Source organism: Fundulus heteroclitus, chromosome 21, assembly GCF_011125445.2.
Source record: "Fundulus heteroclitus isolate FHET01 chromosome 21, MU-UCD_Fhet_4.1, whole genome shotgun sequence".
Taxonomy (NCBI): domain Eukaryota; kingdom Metazoa; phylum Chordata; class Actinopteri; order Cyprinodontiformes; family Fundulidae; genus Fundulus; species Fundulus heteroclitus.
Window position 1 is genome coordinate 7,781,420 of NC_046381.1, and position 18,876 is coordinate 7,800,295.

General features: G+C 40.5%; 1 protein-coding gene across 1 annotated transcript; it reads right to left on the minus strand.

Annotated features, from left to right (window-relative positions):
* Positions 1–5,466: 5,466 nt before the first annotated feature.
* Positions 5,467–17,661, minus strand: ccr9b (chemokine (C-C motif) receptor 9b). Its single transcript, XM_021321487.2, has 5 exons — positions 17,586–17,661; positions 16,399–16,487; positions 7,761–7,862; positions 7,609–7,664; positions 5,467–6,848 (listed from the first exon to the last, which is right to left on the minus strand). The coding sequence occupies exons 4-5, from the start codon at positions 7,657–7,659 to the stop codon at positions 5,796–5,798; spliced, it is 1,104 nt and encodes a 367-aa protein (XP_021177162.2). The 5' UTR covers positions 7,660–7,664; positions 7,761–7,862; positions 16,399–16,487; positions 17,586–17,661; the 3' UTR covers positions 5,467–5,795.
* Positions 17,662–18,876: the final 1,215 nt, after the last annotated feature.

The window sequence follows — 18,876 nt, forward strand, 5'->3', positions numbered from 1 at the left end:
TGTGTGTGTGTATATATATATATATGTATATATGTATGTATATATATGTGTGTGTGTATATATATCTTTGTTTCATGTCTGTCTCTTTGTGTGTGTTTCTATCTTGTCTTGTATGTCCATCTCTGTGTGTGTGTGTGTGTGTGCTCTCTTCTCTCTCTCTCTGTCTCTCTCTGTGTGTCTCTCTCTGTGTGTGTGTGTGTCCTCTATTCTGTATGGTGTGTGTGTGTCTTCTCTCTGTCTCTCTGTGTGTGTCTACTTATCTCTAGTGTTGTGTACTCTATGTGCGTGTGTGTATATATATGTGTGTGTGTGTGTATATATATATATATGTATATATGTATATATATGTGTGTATGTTTACGGCCAACCTCTCTCAAACACCACTAGATGGGGGTACTTTCATTTCTAACTAGAGGACAGGCTGGTAACTAAGTGGAAAAGAAAAAAAATCCACTCTGCCGTGCAAAGTGCTCCATCTTGTGGCCCAAATTCAGAGACTCCTTTCACAAATGCTTTGTTCTCCAAGTAACACAGGACAGGGCACAGTTCTGGACAGAAGGAAAACGATACATGCTTTCTATTTATTTTAATAAGAATCTGAAAAGTGTGGCTTTGGTTTGTATTCGCTCCCCTTTATGTTGATTCCCCTAAAAAAGTAACTGCCTGAATAAGTTACCCAATTATTACTAACAGAGTCAAAGTGAGTGTAATTGAGCAGTTTTGTAGAGAATGTGTAGAAGAAATCCACCTTATGATTCAAAAAGCTGGTAGGGATATGAAACTGAGGTGGTTCTGCAGAGTATTGACTCATAAATGGACAGCACATTTTTCAGAGTTACTTTTATTAAAAACAAATTGAAAAGCATACATCCGTTTCCTTTAACGTCACATTTTCACGCTAAATCGCATCAAACCCCTTTGAGGTTTGTGGTTGTCGCATAACAAAATGGGAAAAGATTTGATATTTTTACAAGGTATTGTGTTTTACTTAACACTAACCATCGTTTGAGCAGAAGAAAAGACAAATTGTAATACCCCTTGCTCAAATCTACTCCCAGAAAGATTATATTAAAATTACGTTTCAAGCCTGAAAAAACACATAACAGCTCAATAACATTTCTTTTGTTGTCTAAAATGGTGCACAAAGTGTGACATTAGCATTAATTAACAATAAAATTATAGAAAACAACCATAACAAATGTAAACTTTTTTGCACAGCTGGAGTTAAAAGCCAAAGTGGAATTTTAAGAGACTCAAAATAATCAACCATCTGTTCAGCTCAAATTTACAAAACCAGGCTTTTCCACAGATTAGGTGCCACCTGAGAGGAAGCTCTCTCCCCTCCTACATTTAGTCCTACGTTGAGCCAGGATCCAGGAATGAACAGCAACAGTAGACATGTGTTAAGCTTACAGATACGATGTCGTCGTTCCTTTAAGACTCTTAAATACAAGACGGGGGGCTCTTGAACTGGACCCTGGAAAATCAAGAAGCCAGTGGCTGCAGTAGGTCAGAACATGTGCTCTTACTCTGTCTTATCAGAAGGAGAAAACATCCAGCAGATTAGCAGTGCCTGAAAGTCAGGCTTTTATGAAATAGGACTGAATCCAGAAAGAAACCCCATTTATTTGATGTTTTTACCTAAAGGGCCTTTAAAGGTTGCCCTCTCTCTCTCTCTGGTCAGGAATCCTATTTTAGGCCATTTTAGTTTTCCTAGAAAACTAAATAAAACTAGAAAAGATCACTTTATAGTATATTCTATCAGTCTTACAAAACAGAACATAAAGAAAACTACGCAACAACAACAAAAAACAGCACAGCAGAATAAATAAAACCTTTATGTCTGTATATTCCCTTTTTCTGCTTGTGCTCAACAAAGTTAAAAATATTTTAGGGGGAGGGACGCTTACTTGTTTGGGAACCACAAAATTAATTTGTTCAGCATAATTTACCCAGAATGCTAAAGGAATAAATTCAAGAAAAATTTAAATCCACTTCTAAGCTAATCTGTCTGGTATCAGTGTAGATTTTTTAAGCAAAAAATAAAAATACACTTTATTTAGTTAAGGTGAAAATGATAAGAACATATTCCTGGATTGAAAATAAAGTTAAAACACTTTTTTAAGTTTTAAAGACTTTCTCTGGAATAAAATGTAAAGAATGTTTTGCGCAAATACTTTTACCTTATTAAAATTAAACCATTTTAATTATTTCCTTGTTTATGACTAAAGCGTGTGAGCTGCTGAACGCTCACAGTCGCTCAACCAAACTGCAGCCATTTTATCCAATCAGTGTTTTCTGTTTCTTGTAACCACTTTCTGTAAGGAAGGAAATACGATAATGTCTATTCCACAACTTTTTTCACAGCTTTAGTCGCAGCTATTTTCCTAATTAAGCAAATACATTTAAAAGGACACGTGTGAACCTACAAGAAAATTAATAAACTCTGTTCGACCAGTATTGTGTTTTCTCGTGATTCAGTGATTCAGTTTCAAATCCAAACAAGATCTGGAATTGATGGATGCTTTTTTATTTTTTTGCTTATTTTGTTAAAATAACAGATTTTAATCTAATCCACTTAACTGCGTGTCTAATCATTCATTTAGTTCAGATGTTTTTTTTTTTTTTTATCAACAATCACCTTCCAAGGCTGTAAAAATCTCACTGAGGCTTTGAAAAGGCCTCAGTCTCTATTTACAATAATCTACTTTGCTGTGTCTAAATTCATTAAATCTACCTCCATCATTTTAGAAAACAGGGGAGAAAGCTTAGATTTTTCTAAAAAGATCTGTTGCACAATTGAATTATATTTTTAGCAGATGATTTATTTGGAAGCTACTGCTAAAATATACATCTGCTCTTGTTTTTTGCGGCACTTGTGGCCTGTATTTGAAAGTGGACCAACAAACATGGTTGGGATAGAGGAAAACATGCAGCAAAGGTCCAGCAAAGGTCGCGTGTATTACCACTGCACCACTGTTGTGTCCCGTATTGAATTTCTCTTAACTAGCAGCGTGAATGCATCCACATCTGTTCGTCTATGTCACGTTCTATTTACAGAGATGAAAATGATTAGGCTAATCGTTTTGGTCGTCTTCATGCAACTTTGCGTGACTTTCGGGATGTCGCAAACTCTCCCTTGAGTGCTGCTTGTGTTGCCACTAACTTGATTAATAAACATGTTTTCAAGCTATTTCTGTTGCGCACTGCTGCTAAAATGAAATCTGTCAGGTTTTTATTCCCATGATGGGGGTTCTTGCTTAATAAAACTCTTGTTTAATCCACTCGCTTTAGTAAGAGTTTAATAGGAAACAAAACTAGAAGTATTTGTGCAATCAGACGTGACACTTTTTCTTTTTTTTTTTGAAGAACCTTGAGACAAACATGTGTTTTGCATGCATGGGATCAGCTGCGTGACCCGCTCTCTTTTGCAAGAAATCTGTTGTTTTAGCAACATTTTCATGGAAACGCTTGCAGAATGAACAAGCTTCAGTTTTTATGCTAGAAAGCTGGTAGCTGATCTTAGGTAGCTGGCATTCAGTCACCATCGTAGCTGTAACAGAAACATGTTGTTATTGACTCGCACTGATGGTTTCCTGTCGTGAGAGGGAGACGCCGTGATCAGGAAAGTAGCAAACGCGTTTGTGGTCTCACCTGAATTCAGCAGGTATGCAGTGCCAGTCTGGGGCCGACCTCAAGGACCACAATAACACCCCAGGGTTTTGTTTTTTTTCAATAACATGTTCTTTTCTGTCTCCTTCCGCACTGCCACATGCCTCCTTGTTGCTGTCTGTGGGTGTGTGATAAGAAAATAGATTTATGGTCAGATTAGATTGACTATAAACTCAAAAAAGAAGAACAAAGCTAAGCAACCCAGGCTAAGAAAACGTTGTAATTTGAATTATAACTCAGACATGAGGAGAAGAAACCCCAGCACCAGGCTCTAGTAGCAGTTTCTGAAATGGGGGCATGGCTCTCTGCCTAGCATGGCATGGCCAGGGGGCGCAGCTTGACTACTCGTACACAAAAACATCAGTTGTACCCTAAGCAGGTTTTATGATGTGTTGAAGGTGCCCCCTAGTCTTGTGCACCATGTATTCAGTATTAACTGCAAGAAAATACGGCAATGCAATGCAAGTGGCTGCCGATGTTGAAACTGCCAAGCAATTTAAAAAGCTTCTGATTTGGTGCTAAATCAAAATTGTGTGCAAGAAGTGCAGAAGAAGGGGTTCCCACCAAGAAATGTGGGGGCAATGGCCGCCCTAATAGATTTGCTGCAAACTGTAATGTGATTAATTGGATTTTCATGTCCTGGCCCAAGGAAAAGTACTGCAGACCAAGAAACTCGGCAGACCGGTCAGGGATACAGTTTTTAGAGTTTAAAGTTTAAAGCAGGGTTGTGTCATTAAACAACATCCCAAGTTTTCAACATCTCACAGCACGTTGTACAATCCTGCATCTGAAGGTGGAAAGGGTTGTTGGCATTGGTAAACCTACCAAGACATGGTCGCCCACTTAAACTGACAGACTGAGCAAGGGGAGCAATGTAAAGAGAAGGTGCCGAGAGGCGACCTTGTGACTGAGGAGGAGCTACAGAAATCCTCAGCTCAAGTAGAAGAATCAGTGCAAAGGACCAGTGTTTAGTCACAGACTCTCCAAATCTGTGCTCTATGCAAGCAAAAAAAGAAAACGTTTGACTGAAAGTCAAATGAAATCCTGTTTGCGGTTAAAAACGTTGTTGCCTCTGTACGGTGCAACTGAGCCATTTTCAAAGAATTTTGAAGAATGTCTTGTTTTTAGATGAACAAAGCCGATACTCGAAAGATTGCATCTGCAATTACGGTAAAAAGGTGGCTCTGCAAAGTATTGACTCAGGATGCCACAGGGTGAATACTTTCACAAGGTATTGAGTCAGACAAGAAGTAGTTTTTCCAGGGCACGGTATTACACCGAACTCTCTATGCATTCAAGCGTTAGGCACGCCGCGTTTTTGTAGTTTAAAGTTGACGAAACCGATATCCAACGTGCCAGGGTGAACCTGCCACCAAACCTGGAACGTTTTAAGCTCATCTGTCTGGTTGTCTGCACCGCAGCCGTTACGAGGTCAATATGAGAAACGTCTTTCATCCGAGTTTAAACTGGCAAACACCGAAACTGCCGAGTCATAACCAACTCTTCTTTCAACAATGAAAGAGTCGTCGGCACACAGTACGGCACAGACTGGCAACACAAGGCAGAGGGGGGAGACGTTTAGTCAGATCGAAAACATTGTGGATTGAAGCAGCCACAGTGAAGCCTGTAGTGCCCACCACACAGAATACGTTACACCAGTGAAAGCAAACACAGACATTGTTGAGCTCATCACTCACGAAGCTAGAGCCACAGTCGCTCTTCATTCGTTTGTTGAATCATTCATTTTACCGCTCTGCTCTGCAGGATGCACATGCAATGACAAACAAGTTTTTTTTTTCTTAATTTCTTTAAATCTTTAATGGTTGATGTTACATTTAAAAGTTACAAATACAGTTCATTTTCAATCACAACAGAGATGCACACAACACATACGTGATGGAAAGTAAACAAAAAACACACACAATATTTACATATCAATAGAGTTTGTACAGGTATTCCAGTGAACAAATATGTCAGTAACTGTCAGAATATGAGTAAAGATTGGTGGTTTTCCAGAGTAGCAAATGTTATGGTTCATCTGTTTGTGGTAATTAATGCATCAGGAATCCAATTTGAAATATGATTACTAGGCTCAGGTCTCAGGTGTAGTATTTTGGAAATATCTATATGGATAGGGCGGGGGTGGTTTCAGTGTCTGACATGACAGATGGACGTTTGGGAACGGCCTGCGTTTTACTGAACCCTCCTTTGCCCGCGCCACTAGCGCACGACTTCACTATCCTCGTGAGGTCTTCCCTGAACCGAACTCCGATGAAGACGTACAGGAAGGGGTTGAGGCAGGCGTGGGTGAAGGCCAGACTCTTGGCGACCTGTCCAGCTACGTCAACGTGAATCACGGTGGTGCAGTCCGTGATGGTGGTATTGGCCGCCTGCGTGGCTTCCACAATCAGGAGAGTGTTGTGAGGGAGCTGGGAGAGAACGAACACAAACACCACGGCGAAGATGACGCGCAGGGCCTTGTGCTTTTCAAAGCTTTTGGCCCGCAGGAGCGTGTGGATGATCACCGAGTAGCAGAAGACCATGACCAGCAGAGGAAGGCAGAAGCCCACGCAAATTTGCAAGGACAGCACCAGGATCTTCGTCCGGTTGAACGCGTTGTTCCAGTAGACCATGGTGCAAAAGGAATTTCCCTCTTCGCCTTCCAGCTTCACCTCAGCAAAGATAAACTCAGGTAGGGCCAGGAGGGTGGAGACGAACCAGACACAGAGGCAAGCAAGTTTGCTGTAAAACAGTCTCTTCTTCTTGAAGTTCTGAGCTTTGGTCACTTGCACGATGGCGATGTAGCGGTCCACGCTAATGCAGGTGAGGAGGAGCATGCTGCTGAAGAAGTTGACCTTGTAGACGGCGGACACTATTTTGCAAAAGCTGCTCCCAAAGTCCCAGCCGTTGACGGCGTCGACCGCCCAGAAGGGCAGCGTGCACAGGAAGAGGAGGTCCGCCACGGCCAGGTTCAGCAGGTAGACGTCGGTCATTGTTTTGAGGCGGTTGCGCACGGTGAGGTAAATCCAAACCACCAGCAGGTTACCCACAGCCCCAAGGATGAAGATGATCCAGAAGAGAGGTGGCTCGTACTGGCCGCGAAAGTCCCTCACCCAGTTCCTTTCACACATCCCTGTGTCTTCAGTCGACCCAGGATCATAATCAGCATCTATAGACTGCAGAAAAACACATTTTCGCACATGCTTTACACAAGTATTTTAAGTAACATGATAAAGATGTTCAGCACGACGACTGCTAAGCTTGTTTCCCACAATGATTTGGCTTTCTGCGGTGCATATTTTCCTACTCGTTTTTTTGTGCGAACCGGCCCGTCGACTGCAGAAGGTTTCACAACGTAACCCACATCTGGTGGGAACGTAGCGAAGGGTACATCAAACGCTGTCTGTGACGTACGCGCTAACCGAGAGTTCGCTGACAGGTGCAGGTGTTGTGTCTGTGCAGGAAAAAAACCGCACTACTGCACCGTTTCCTGCTGCTATCCAAGCCTGAGGGGGTGATGGATCCACAGGGGGCTCAAGAAAGGGGGCTCCGGCTGCACATCTCAGTACCCCCGGCAGCAATATGTTTAGATGTAGGGCAAAGATAAAAAAGCGGGGGGGGGGGGCTTAGGTTTTCACAAACAATGGAAAATTTGATAGCGATGGAGCTATGACGCTGTCTGAGGCATTTAACTGCACTGCAGATGTCTGCTGCCAAAGACACGTGATTGTTGAGAAGGAACGTGGATTTTCCGCACAAATTGAGGTAGAGTCCTCTATTATACAGCGATACAATGAAACACTACATTGTGGGCTCCCTGGTTGCGCTACAGGCTGTTTAGTCCACTCAGACACACAGTATAACAGGAGAAAGGCTGTCAGTGTTTTCTTATTTAAAAAAAAAAAATGCATTTTTGTATCTTAAAATTGTACTTACAGTTGACACAATAGATGTGTCTGGAATTATAAAAGTAGTTGTCTCTTCCATTTGACCTAAAATGACAGAGGAAAGCATAGTCAGTTAACATTAACACACTTAACAGCGCACTTTTTACAATACGTTTTAAAAATGTGCAATATGATATTTACCCAAGTTAATGTGGAAAAAGGGGAACCAGCAGACAGACGTACGTCCTTGTCAGTGTTGAACAGCTGTCAGTTTACTCATCTTCACTTGCTTATATGGTTTCCCTTTCACCACAAAATCACGTGTTAACGTGTATTACCATATCTCTCAGCCCCAGAGAAAAACAACACCGTGCTGTTATTTCTACAGCAGTAATTCAAGTTTAACACAAAAGAGAAACATTTAGCTATCGAATGGACATCTTTCATCAAGTGTGTTTCTGAAAACTCTCCCCCTCCAATAACGTACAGAATCAACATCATCAGGATGGGACTACTGTATATTTTCTATCAAGTCTTTGCTTCATTCTGATATGCTATGTTTTTGATGGTGAATGACTTGACGCAACAGAAAATTGACTTGTGAAACTGTTAATGGTGAGGTGTGATTTATGCTGGGTAGTAGAAGCTGAGCTTGTAAACTCACTATTCAGGGCAAGTTTATTTGTATAGCACATTTCATTAACAGTTCAAGGTGCTTTACATAAAAATGACACAAGAAATGAGACACATGGAGAAAGGGGCATTCCAGTAGCATATTACAAGCAGGTCAGAAAAAGCTGGACAACAAACTTGGACTAATGCTATTTCACTTTATAGTTCAAGTATAACATTCAGAGGCAGTTCTTAATAAATGGCTTTTCAAGCTTGATTTAAAAGAACTCCGGGTTTGTTCCAGATAAGTGGGGCACAAGAACACAATGCTGCTTCGCCACGTTTGGTTCTGGGTATGCAGAATAGGTTTGCACCACAAGACCTGAGTGGTCTGGAGGGTTGATACACTGACAACAAATCTTTAGTTGTGTTTAGGTACTATGCCATTCAGTGTTTTATAAACTACTAGAAGTATTTTAAAGTCTATTCTCTGAGACACTGGGTGCTCTGCTTGATTAGTTTCAGTCAGGCCGCAGGGAACAGCGTTTTAGATAAACTGCAGCTGTCTCATCAGCTTTTCAGGCAGACCTTTGAAGACGCCGTTTGTCAAGATCCCCAGAGGTTTAATTATTTATGGTGGCTCCCCTGGGGATTCTTAAGCCTGTTTATGATTTGCACTTTTATTATTGTTTATCCTTAGACCCTTGTTTCTGTCATTGGTTTAGTTTTCTGTTCAATATGTATGTTATTAGTACATTCTCTATTAGATTGGGTTCCCATCTTAGTTAGCTTCTGCTCTTTACTATTTCAGTATATCTGTTTGAACTTTATTTTTCTGCCAGCTCTTTCTTGGTTTAGTCAGGTTTTTCCTCTGTCTCTGTTGTGGTCATCTTGCTGTGTTCCTGGATTTCTGGTCATCCTGTAAGCCTTATTTTATTAAACTTAGTTTCTCCATTCAACATGCGACTCCCGAGCTCTTGTCAGCACTTCGGTTCATCTCGCAATACCCAAAACCTGACACCGTTGCAGTAATCAATTCAATTAAAGATATATGTAAGGATGTATTCTGGAACTGTTCTTCAGGATATGGAAGGCTGACTTTGTAATTGCCTTTAGATGCCTCTGAAGGTTCAGGTCTGAGTCCATTACTGCACCCAGATGTCGTGCCTAATCAGTGGCTCTAACTTTGGTCCAAAAATTATTTCTTCAGTTTAGTTTTTATTCATCTGAAGAAAATGATGGCATATGCATGCATGGATTTCTTCTATGCATCTATCCAGTTCTTGAATGGGTTCATAGTTACCTTTAATAACATTGAAATGTAGAGCTGTTTGTCATCTGCATAGTTATGCTAACTTATTGTTGGTTGTCATAATCTAAGTTAGGGGGAACATGTAGATTTTAAATGGGGGGGGGAAAGAGGGTCTCCTAAGGAACTCTGCATGTGATGTTTGCAGGTCTCTGATATAAAGTTACGTCTTGATACAAATAGGCGGTGTTACCTGGTTCCTGAGGTTCAAATATTACCTAGAAATAATCAAAACGGTCGAAAGTGATTCACTTTTCTTGATATTACCTTATTTCATAAGCTCACGTTTTGGTTCAATGGTTAAAAAGCTTCAGAAAATTGCAACTGTGAAACTAAACACAGGAATGCCATAGAAAGCTGAAGATGTTACAAAAGTTAAATAATATAAACTTTATAATGTTATGTTGTAATATTTAAAAAAAACTTATGAAAATACTCATGACAAAGTTAAACTCAAGGGTTAGGTTAGAATGGAGAGTTTAAGATTTCCCACCTGGGCGCCTATCTCGAGCAGGGCAAAGAAATGTTATCAGGCTCTATTGCTAAAAGTAGCTAGCACCAAAACAAAGAGCAAATCCTGGTCTTTTCCGACTTAAAACGTGAACCCACCTTACTCAGCCATAATGTCATACCCAAGGTCCAACTGCTGATCGATCAAACATCGTATAATCTTCTTTAGGTCAGTTTAGAATGAAAAATTTGATTTTGCAACGTTTGTTACTGTATTTATTTTTATGAAAAGACTCACAACAAATGTAAAATTAAAGTCAGTGGTTTGGTTGCGTAACCTGGACAGTTGAGTGGTCCATAACCAAAATGTCATAGACCTTATAAAACAGCCAGGCTAGCAAACTAGTTGTTACTAAGTTATCTTAGCCCATAAAAAAGGAAATTACAAAAACAAGGTGATCTGTGAAACACAGTTTTATATTGTAATTGTTTAAATCAAAACACTAATCACAAATAATGAAGACAGGCTATCAAATGAGTGGTTTCTTGTCTTTATGCCACGCTACCTAGCTGCTGAATTAGATTTCTTGTATTTTATAGCAGATTAAGGGATGTTCATAAGCAGTGACTTTTTTCCTGCAAGCAAATGGTCTTTTTATAACATCATACAGCAAAGCATCTGATCACGCTGGTCTGTGTTTTAGTGTTGAGAAACATGGACTCAGTAACCATATGGTGTTCAAGAAAAAGCTCTAACATAAACACAATTACCATGACAAGTTGTTATGATAGATGTCATTAATCTTTTTATTGTTATCTTGCCCTATTTAGAATATATGTCAAATCAGTTTTACTGTATTCCAGCAGTGTGTTTTACTACCTGTAATATTGCCATTACTATAGCATCTTCTTCTTTGGATTCATTAGTGTTTGTGAAAACCAACTTAATTGTGCATTTTGCCACCAACTAGGTCTTTAGTGGGATCAAAGATAAATTTCAACTTTTTGTTGTTTGTTAAGCAGTACTTATCCCTTGGTAGCCTATAGCCTTGTAAGGCCTTGCTTTATTCACAGAAAATATAGCACTGTGATGTCAGAGTCACTGTAGGATGTTTGTTATGGGCCTGGGAGGAGTTTTTGTTCAAGTATTTCTGTCATCTATTCACAAGTTAGGGGGAAATGGAGAAATAGATGGATAACGAATTGGTAGTTCTTTTACAGCAACAAAGGTTTGGCCTTTAAAGCCGCTACATACTCCACGAGAACAAAGCATTTTTTTCCTAGTAATCGAGTTGGGAAGAACACGGAAAAAGTTTGTTTTGGCTCTGTCTATACATGGAGCACGAGACGCTCAGCTGCAGAAGTCCGCCCCACATCACGGCTGACCCGATGTGCTCTGCTGCTATTTGTAAAGACTGTGAATATCGGGGACATGCGGTGCTACAAAGGTGAAATGCCCCGGTTGGATAATTTATAGAGTAAACACCGCAAGTGAGCGGAATTGGCATCTTCGACCACTTAAACGACCAGAGTTAGACCACGGGACTGGATGACTGCAGTTCCACAGATGTGTGAGACATTTCCACTTCTCCAACCTAAACACACCTAACTAATCCTGTCCAGTCACAGTACAGTAGTTGGACACCCCTTGAGAATAAAGTTCTGCCCAGATGTGCCGAGAACATGCAGGGAGACTCTGAAAGCCGGGGCTGGGAGAACAAAATGACGTCATTCGCTCCGCGAGTGAAAACAAATGTCTTGTTGGAGTATGTCGCAGCTTTAAGTCTGTCATTGTGAAGAAAGAGCTGAGCTAAAAGGCCTACAATCAACAAATACAACCATAACCTGAGGTCATCCCGGATACAAAACCAGATCCCAGATACAAATAGCCTAATGAAGCTTTTGTTTGGTCTCTAGGCTTTGCCTTGAGCCAAATTCATTCCTTCAAATTTACTTTGCTGTCCACAAAGTGTACGCGTGACAACATTTATGTACCCACAAGGGATGTTACGTACAACCCAGATTTTTTTGACCATGGCAAAGACAAAATATGGGGCAGAAACAATGATACTCCAAGTCAGAGTATCATAGTATCTGGTGGCTCGCACCAGAATTGACAAAGACTCCTGGGCAAGTGAACAAAAGTCCAGTTGCCTCCGATTTAAGCCTGTTTGCTGTTTCAAGTCAGAGGTAGGAACCCAATAGAAAAATAAAGTAAGGGGTCAGATCATGAGCAGAAGAAAACAAGTATCAGGGAAGAGGGAGATCTGCAGTTTCCCTAGTTTAGATAATATCTCTGAGAGAATAAGGATACAAAACCCAATAGATATTCTGGTAAGAAATCACAACTTTTTTTGGGTTATTTTCTTTGTCCGTCTGAGTAAACAGTTTTTAAACCAACACATTTTCTCCTATTATGAGGCTGTATGGGACATCTCATTAGGGTCTATCTAAACACCTGGAAGCTGTTTTTCCTGGCACATCACACCGAGAGAGGACTTTGTATCCTTCTGGCCTTCGGAACATCTTGGATTATCGATGGATATATGATATTGTGTGTTATCCTCCTGGGATCCATTCCCTGGAAAACCTATCTTAAAAAGTGGATAACATTAGATGTATCAAGCACTGCAGATAAGAGCAATCCAGTTTTTTGTTAGTTTTTTAGTTCAGTAATTTAGCTCAGTAGGTATAACAGGTAAAATGGGTATAACATTTGGAAAGAAATTAAGGTTTGAATTCAAATATCAGCAGATAGCTTATTGATATTGTCCCAACTATCACTGTCCAAAATCACACGGCAGATCAGGATTAAAATTAAGACCAGACTTGTGTGCATCAATGCATCTTTTGCTGATTCACCAGTGTTGCTTACTCATGACCACGTTTGATCAATACTGAGGCGCCATATAAAAGAGACAATCAGTGCTATTCACTTGTCAACATTCAAAATGTTTTCAAACAGCTGCCATTTGATGAAGTCACCATTCGGGAAGTCCTGTAAACGCAACTTTGGTTGAGTAAAAGGAAGTGAAATTTTTATTTGATAATTCCAAGAACACGGGGACATAAACGACAGAAATACGTCATCTGGCTAACCAAGGTGAAAAATGAAAGCATGGTAATGAAGAAAGTCCCTATTTTACCATCAGGGAGATTAGCAACGTAGCAAATGATCAAAATGAAAAGTGTTTTAATCCAGTTTCTGCTTCTGGCCTCTGCTGAGCAGAAAGCTGGTTCTGTGTAAGGGTGAGCAGGTTTATGTTCTCACAGTTTCACTTCCTGACCTGATGTGGCCTCAGCGTGTCTGAAACACTGCGTGCACAAGGATGAGAGTGTGGGACATCACCTCTAGATTTCTACCAATTTCTGGTTGCGTTTCTCGGTTTTGATCAGAGAAAGGCACAGCCAAACGACTTAGTGATGAACAGACCAGTGTTTACCTTCTGGGAAAAGTCTGCAACGCTGACACATTTTGCTCACTGCTTTCTATCTTGCTAACACTATACACGCAAATTTTTTAATGCATACTTTAAACCAGGTGTTAGAAACAACATAAAAAACAGACTAATATACTCCAGAAAGTTAATCTGAAAGTTAAATGCATAAAAATAACAAATCTAATACGTTAACTGATTTATTTGTTAGAATAACAATGATTTAGCAGACGGAGCAATGGTTCAGCTTGAATAAGCTTCTTACCTGACATTTATTGTAAAGTAAAAATCTAAGATTTATCAAATTACACTAATATACTTTACTTTAAGTCCACATATGAAGAAGCGTCCAACCCCAGTCCTCCAGGCCTGGAATCCTGTATGCTTCAACTGAGTTGATTCAAATGGCTCAATTAACTTTTTAGCTGTAACCAAGTTCTGCAGGATCGTGCTTAGTATCCATTCATCCTAGTTAAATGTGTAGGACCAGCTCAAATATCTAAAACAGACACAGCATCAGCTGTGGATTTTTATCATTCAGATTTAGTCTGTCCTGCAAGAAAACAGTCAAGCTGCAGAAATAAATCGCCTAAGTTAGCATCGGTGCACTGTGAATTCATGCATTGCCAGTTTTATGAATTGTCTATAATGTAAAGAAGGATTATCAGTGTCATAAATGTATACCTTCAACAACGGCTGATGTCTGACTGAGATCTGTCTAGGTGAAGTAGACGTGTAGGAGGAATATTCTGTTGCTGTATGAAAACCATGTAGGATTTTGTTTGCTTTGAAAGGCAGAAACCCCAACATGGAGTAAGTCCACTTAGGCGGCTGAAATTCAGATTATGTGAGGCACTTCAGCCTCATGTGGTCAATGATTTGGACCCAACAAACTCTCTAAACGCTATGAAAGTCGATTAAAGAGATGTTGATTCAATTCTGCTTTTGATATTGATCACTGTGCATTGCCTCGCTGACTAAGAATGTATTAGCAATGTCCAAACTGCAATAATCTCTTGAAACAACTATTAAAAAGAAGTATGCCGATTTAGCTACTGCCAGGGTAGATCTATAAAAGATTCATAGGAGGACCTCTTTCCCAAGACATCTGAGGGCAGATTTATGCCGAATATTCCACAGAAAACCTAGTGAAGATGCATAGGTCTGTAGAGTATATCTACTTCTGCTTTAATGCACCTTGTCATATTTAAGTTGATTATTACATCTAAACCGACAATAAAAACTACTGTTTTTACTACAATAACTGCCCCACTAATGTTTGTAAAATGGTTTAAATCAACGAGCAGCTCACAAACACTCCCATGGATGGAGTAAAATGTGAGTTTAAAACTACTGCTTTTCTAATTTCCTGTAGCGGCTAGCTGTGCTACAGAGGCTAACATTAGCTTGTGCAAAAACGGGAACGCTAATTTAAGATTTGCTTTCAGCCCTGTTGTGTTCCTGTGATTCTCCGTCAGAGCTCACAAAGTTTATGTTCGCATCCCCACGAAAAACAAAATGGGATATTCTCCACTACAGCAGCCCCTACTTCCTTTGGTGGTAGCCTTTCCAGATGTTCAGTAGTTTTCAATCTACCATCGAAAGTCACAGCTGTATAGACTACAGAGAATAAGCATTTCAATGCTTCCAACAACCTATGCATGCACAATCACCAACCACTTTATAAGGTACACCTGTTCAACGGCTTGTTTGTACTCGATGGTGTGGCAGTCTTCTAGACACAGTTAGGGCGACTTGGTGAAGTCCAGAGTGCATCAGATTGGGGATTACAAAAGAGAAAGAAATGGTCCAAAACCTAAAATACATAAATTAATAAATATCCAGTGAGCTACAGCTGTTTGATCAAAAAGGCCCGGCTGACGTCAGAAGTCATGAAAGAATGGCCAGAATAACTCAAGATGATGGAAAGGCAGTGACTACCCGTTAAAAAACAAGGTTAGTCGGGCAACAACTCCGAATGTACACATTGAACCTTGAGGCAGATTTGCTTGCAGAGGAGCGCTAAAGACCACGCCGAGTGCCACTCCTGACAGCTAAGAACAGGAAGCTGTGGCTGCTGCTTACACGGGCTCCCCAAACTTGAGAAATATGGCCTTCAGTGTCTTTTACTATGAGGTTCAGCTTCAACTACCGTGTTCAAATGGTAGGTCAGAATTGGTGGTGGCGCAGTGATGTGGGAGATCTTTTATTTTTACAAACTGAGTATAATCTAGATGCCGCAACATGAGTCCTGTTGCTGATCATGTTTATTATCCCTTGATAACCTCCATTTGCTACACCTAGACTCTACCGACAAACAGACTGACATATTACTAACAATGAATCCACACTACTGTTGGGAAACTCAAAATGTTCATGAGGAACAACTAAACTTTTAGAAATTGTGCCGTAAGGTGAGAAGAAAGGATATCAGCTCTTCTTACAGCTGCTCTTTCTGTTTTTCAGTTGTGACCACAGAGCGGTAATGGTAATACCTGTATCCTCCTGATCAGATAAAGATAAATAGTGCTTAGATATTTTATTGCCCACTGTTCCAGTGAGTCAGAGTGGCAGGCCAACCTGTAAATACTGAAGGCTGATTAAAAAAAAGTTTTAAAAACATTTTCTTCCCTTGTCCACATTGGTCTGGTAGTCTTTTGTTTAGTTTGGAGGGGTTTTTGTCAAGAGTTGGCATGACACACAGACAGTTTGGTGTTTGGAGAAACGCCAGAGCACTCAGGGAAAGCCCAAAAATCTATCTGACCTAATTTTGAAACATGGTAGTTTTGAAACCCAGCTTGTGATTATTTTCATGAGTTTGCAGCTTTTTCGGGGGGGGGGGGTTGATTCATATGACAAACAAATATGAACAACTGTCTCACAGATGAGGTTGTGAGAACTTTGAGATGTTTTAGAGCTGAAAGAAAGTTGAGACGGCAGATATTAGTCATCAGTGTGAGGCAGACTGCAGTGTGTCACAGTAAATAGCCTAAGTTGCATAGTGGTGAATACTGAAGTAAAGGGAGTATACCTTGTTTCCCATTCTTCTCCTCCCTGTTGGAAATTCCTCTCTATCTCCATGTACCCCTGGACGCTTCTATGTTGGGATGCGTACCTGCTCTGGAACACAGGAAAATTGGATAAAGCTCTGTTTTTCGATTTTATACGGCACTTTGGAAACAGAGATGGGGCCAACAACGTATTATACGTCAATGATCCTGTTCTGGTTCTTGCTAAGAGTTTTTTCCTACCACAAATATGGGGATGTGGGATAAAAAGCTACATTTTGAGATCATTTGACTAGAGCGCCTAACTGAGAGCTGGGAGGAAGTGGTTAGATAAACTCATCAGAAATGCTAGGGGAGTCCTAGGATGCCCCCCTCGACCCAGTGCAGATGGTGGAAAACAGAAGGACTCGGGGGGGGTGGGGGGGTTAACACCACTGTTGGACAGTGTAGACCAACACCAACAGATGACATGTCACCCCAAACTGTCACGGACTGTGGAAACTTCAAATTCTTGAATGGATTTCACTTGACAATCCTCTCAAGGCAACGGTTCTCCCTCTTGCTGATGCACCTTTTCCTATCACACTTCCTCCTTCCACTCAATTTTCTGTTAATATGCTTGGATGCGGAACTCTGTGGACAAACTTCCTCAGCCTTTTGTGGCTTCTCGTCCTTGTGAAGGGTGTCGATGACTGGCCTCTGGACAACTGTCAAGTCAGCAGTCTTCCCCATGATCATGTCGCCTGCTGACCAAGAGTGATAGACCGCTTAGAGCAGCAGTCACCAACATGGTAGCCCCCAAGGACCACATGTGGTGCCCTCAAGCCTGTTCTAAAATTAGCACACCCCTCCAGTGAGCTGCATATAAAATCTTATTTTAGTCTGTTGCTCTACTTTTGTAATCACACTTGCATTTATATAGATTTAAAAATGACACTATCTAAAAAAAAAAAAGTTCAAATGTCAGTACTTGTAACTCTTTGTGTGACACAGTACCGCTGAAGTAGCTCTCAGTTTCTAAAAGGTTGGTGACCCTTGGTCTATTCTACTCTTCCACAGGTTTCCTGGGTCAACTTCGTGGCATTTGAAAAAGCTTAAAAGGGACCTTCTCCTAACGTCTAACCATGGATTTCTGCCAAACACTCTTTCATAAAGGCTGGGTTTGTTGATTATGCAACAAAAAGTTAGACCTCTCATAGGTTACCCCTACCTGAGCCGCGGATCTCTTTGGCTTCTCCAAGATAATCATTAGCCTCCTTGCTGGTCTTCTGATGAATCCTCCACTTGACCAGCCTGTTAGTTAGTTTAGATGGACAGCCATGTGTTATGAAAAAAAAAACCCAGCTCTGTTCTATCTCTTGGTATAACCTGATATAGCATTCGCTTTGTCTCCTGCAGCTGTAGCCCGTGTCTGTATCTGTGAGTGCGTCGTTCCACCTTGCTGACTGAAAAGCTCCATATTGGTTCAAGTTTTGGTCTTTAGTCAACGTTCCAGCTTCCATCAGAGATAATGTAGCTTATAAGAGGATGTTTGTCTGGCTAGTTGGAACAGAGCGACTTGAGTCTGATTTCTATTCTCATTCTTGCAAGAAATTAATAAATGCTGATTGAATGAAGACCATCATCTCCTTCTTGGTAATTAAGGATGACAATGCATTTTCCCCCCCATCAGTCAGGTTTGCAGATGATCCATTAAATGATGCGTTTAATGGCTCTCTGTCAGATGTTTCTTGCCTGACATAACCTAAACCTGTTTTAACAGTCTCCACGGCTTTAGCCCTGACCTCTCTGCTGTGCTTTTTTGGTCTTCATGATGCTGTTCTCTAATGTTCTTTCACAAAAGGAAAAGAGTAGCAATCTGCACAGGAAGAACATGCAACAGCAGCATTATAACTGAGTTTCAAATTAAGTTGCTTCATGACGTCTTAGCTATTCAAGAGAAAAAAAATGGCTAAAGATAAAAAACCAATGAAATATAAAGCCTTACGCAATCGTTCTTGGTAAGGAACCAAAAGTGGATTCCTAAACACTGATTTTAATCATGTATGTTTCTCGTGTGGCAGAGATACCGAGCAGCTGCTGCTGCTAGCAAACTGTGATTGGCTAACCTTTTAAAACCTAGATCATTGCTTTCTTTTGTAGTTTTTTTCTTATCTCCAGTGTCAGGCAAGGTCAACGAGATAAAGATGAAAACAAAAGACAAGTGAAAAGAATCAGGAAACATAGAAACAACGGTTATCTGCAGCGTCTTAGTAAAACTCATCTGGTTAATGCTAACGGGTCTCTCTGTTAGCACACACTGCCAGTAGCAGACCTCAAACCACTTTTGAAGCTGAGAGAAATATGGTTACCCAATTGAATTTCAGTTACTTTCCTTATATTTCTGATTAATTTGATTATCTTTTCTCTCTGTATTTTGAAACTTTTGAGTGATTTCTGAACTGAGCACCATGCTAAGTGCAGGCCATGCTAACCAGTATACACTTGAGATGACTAACTCT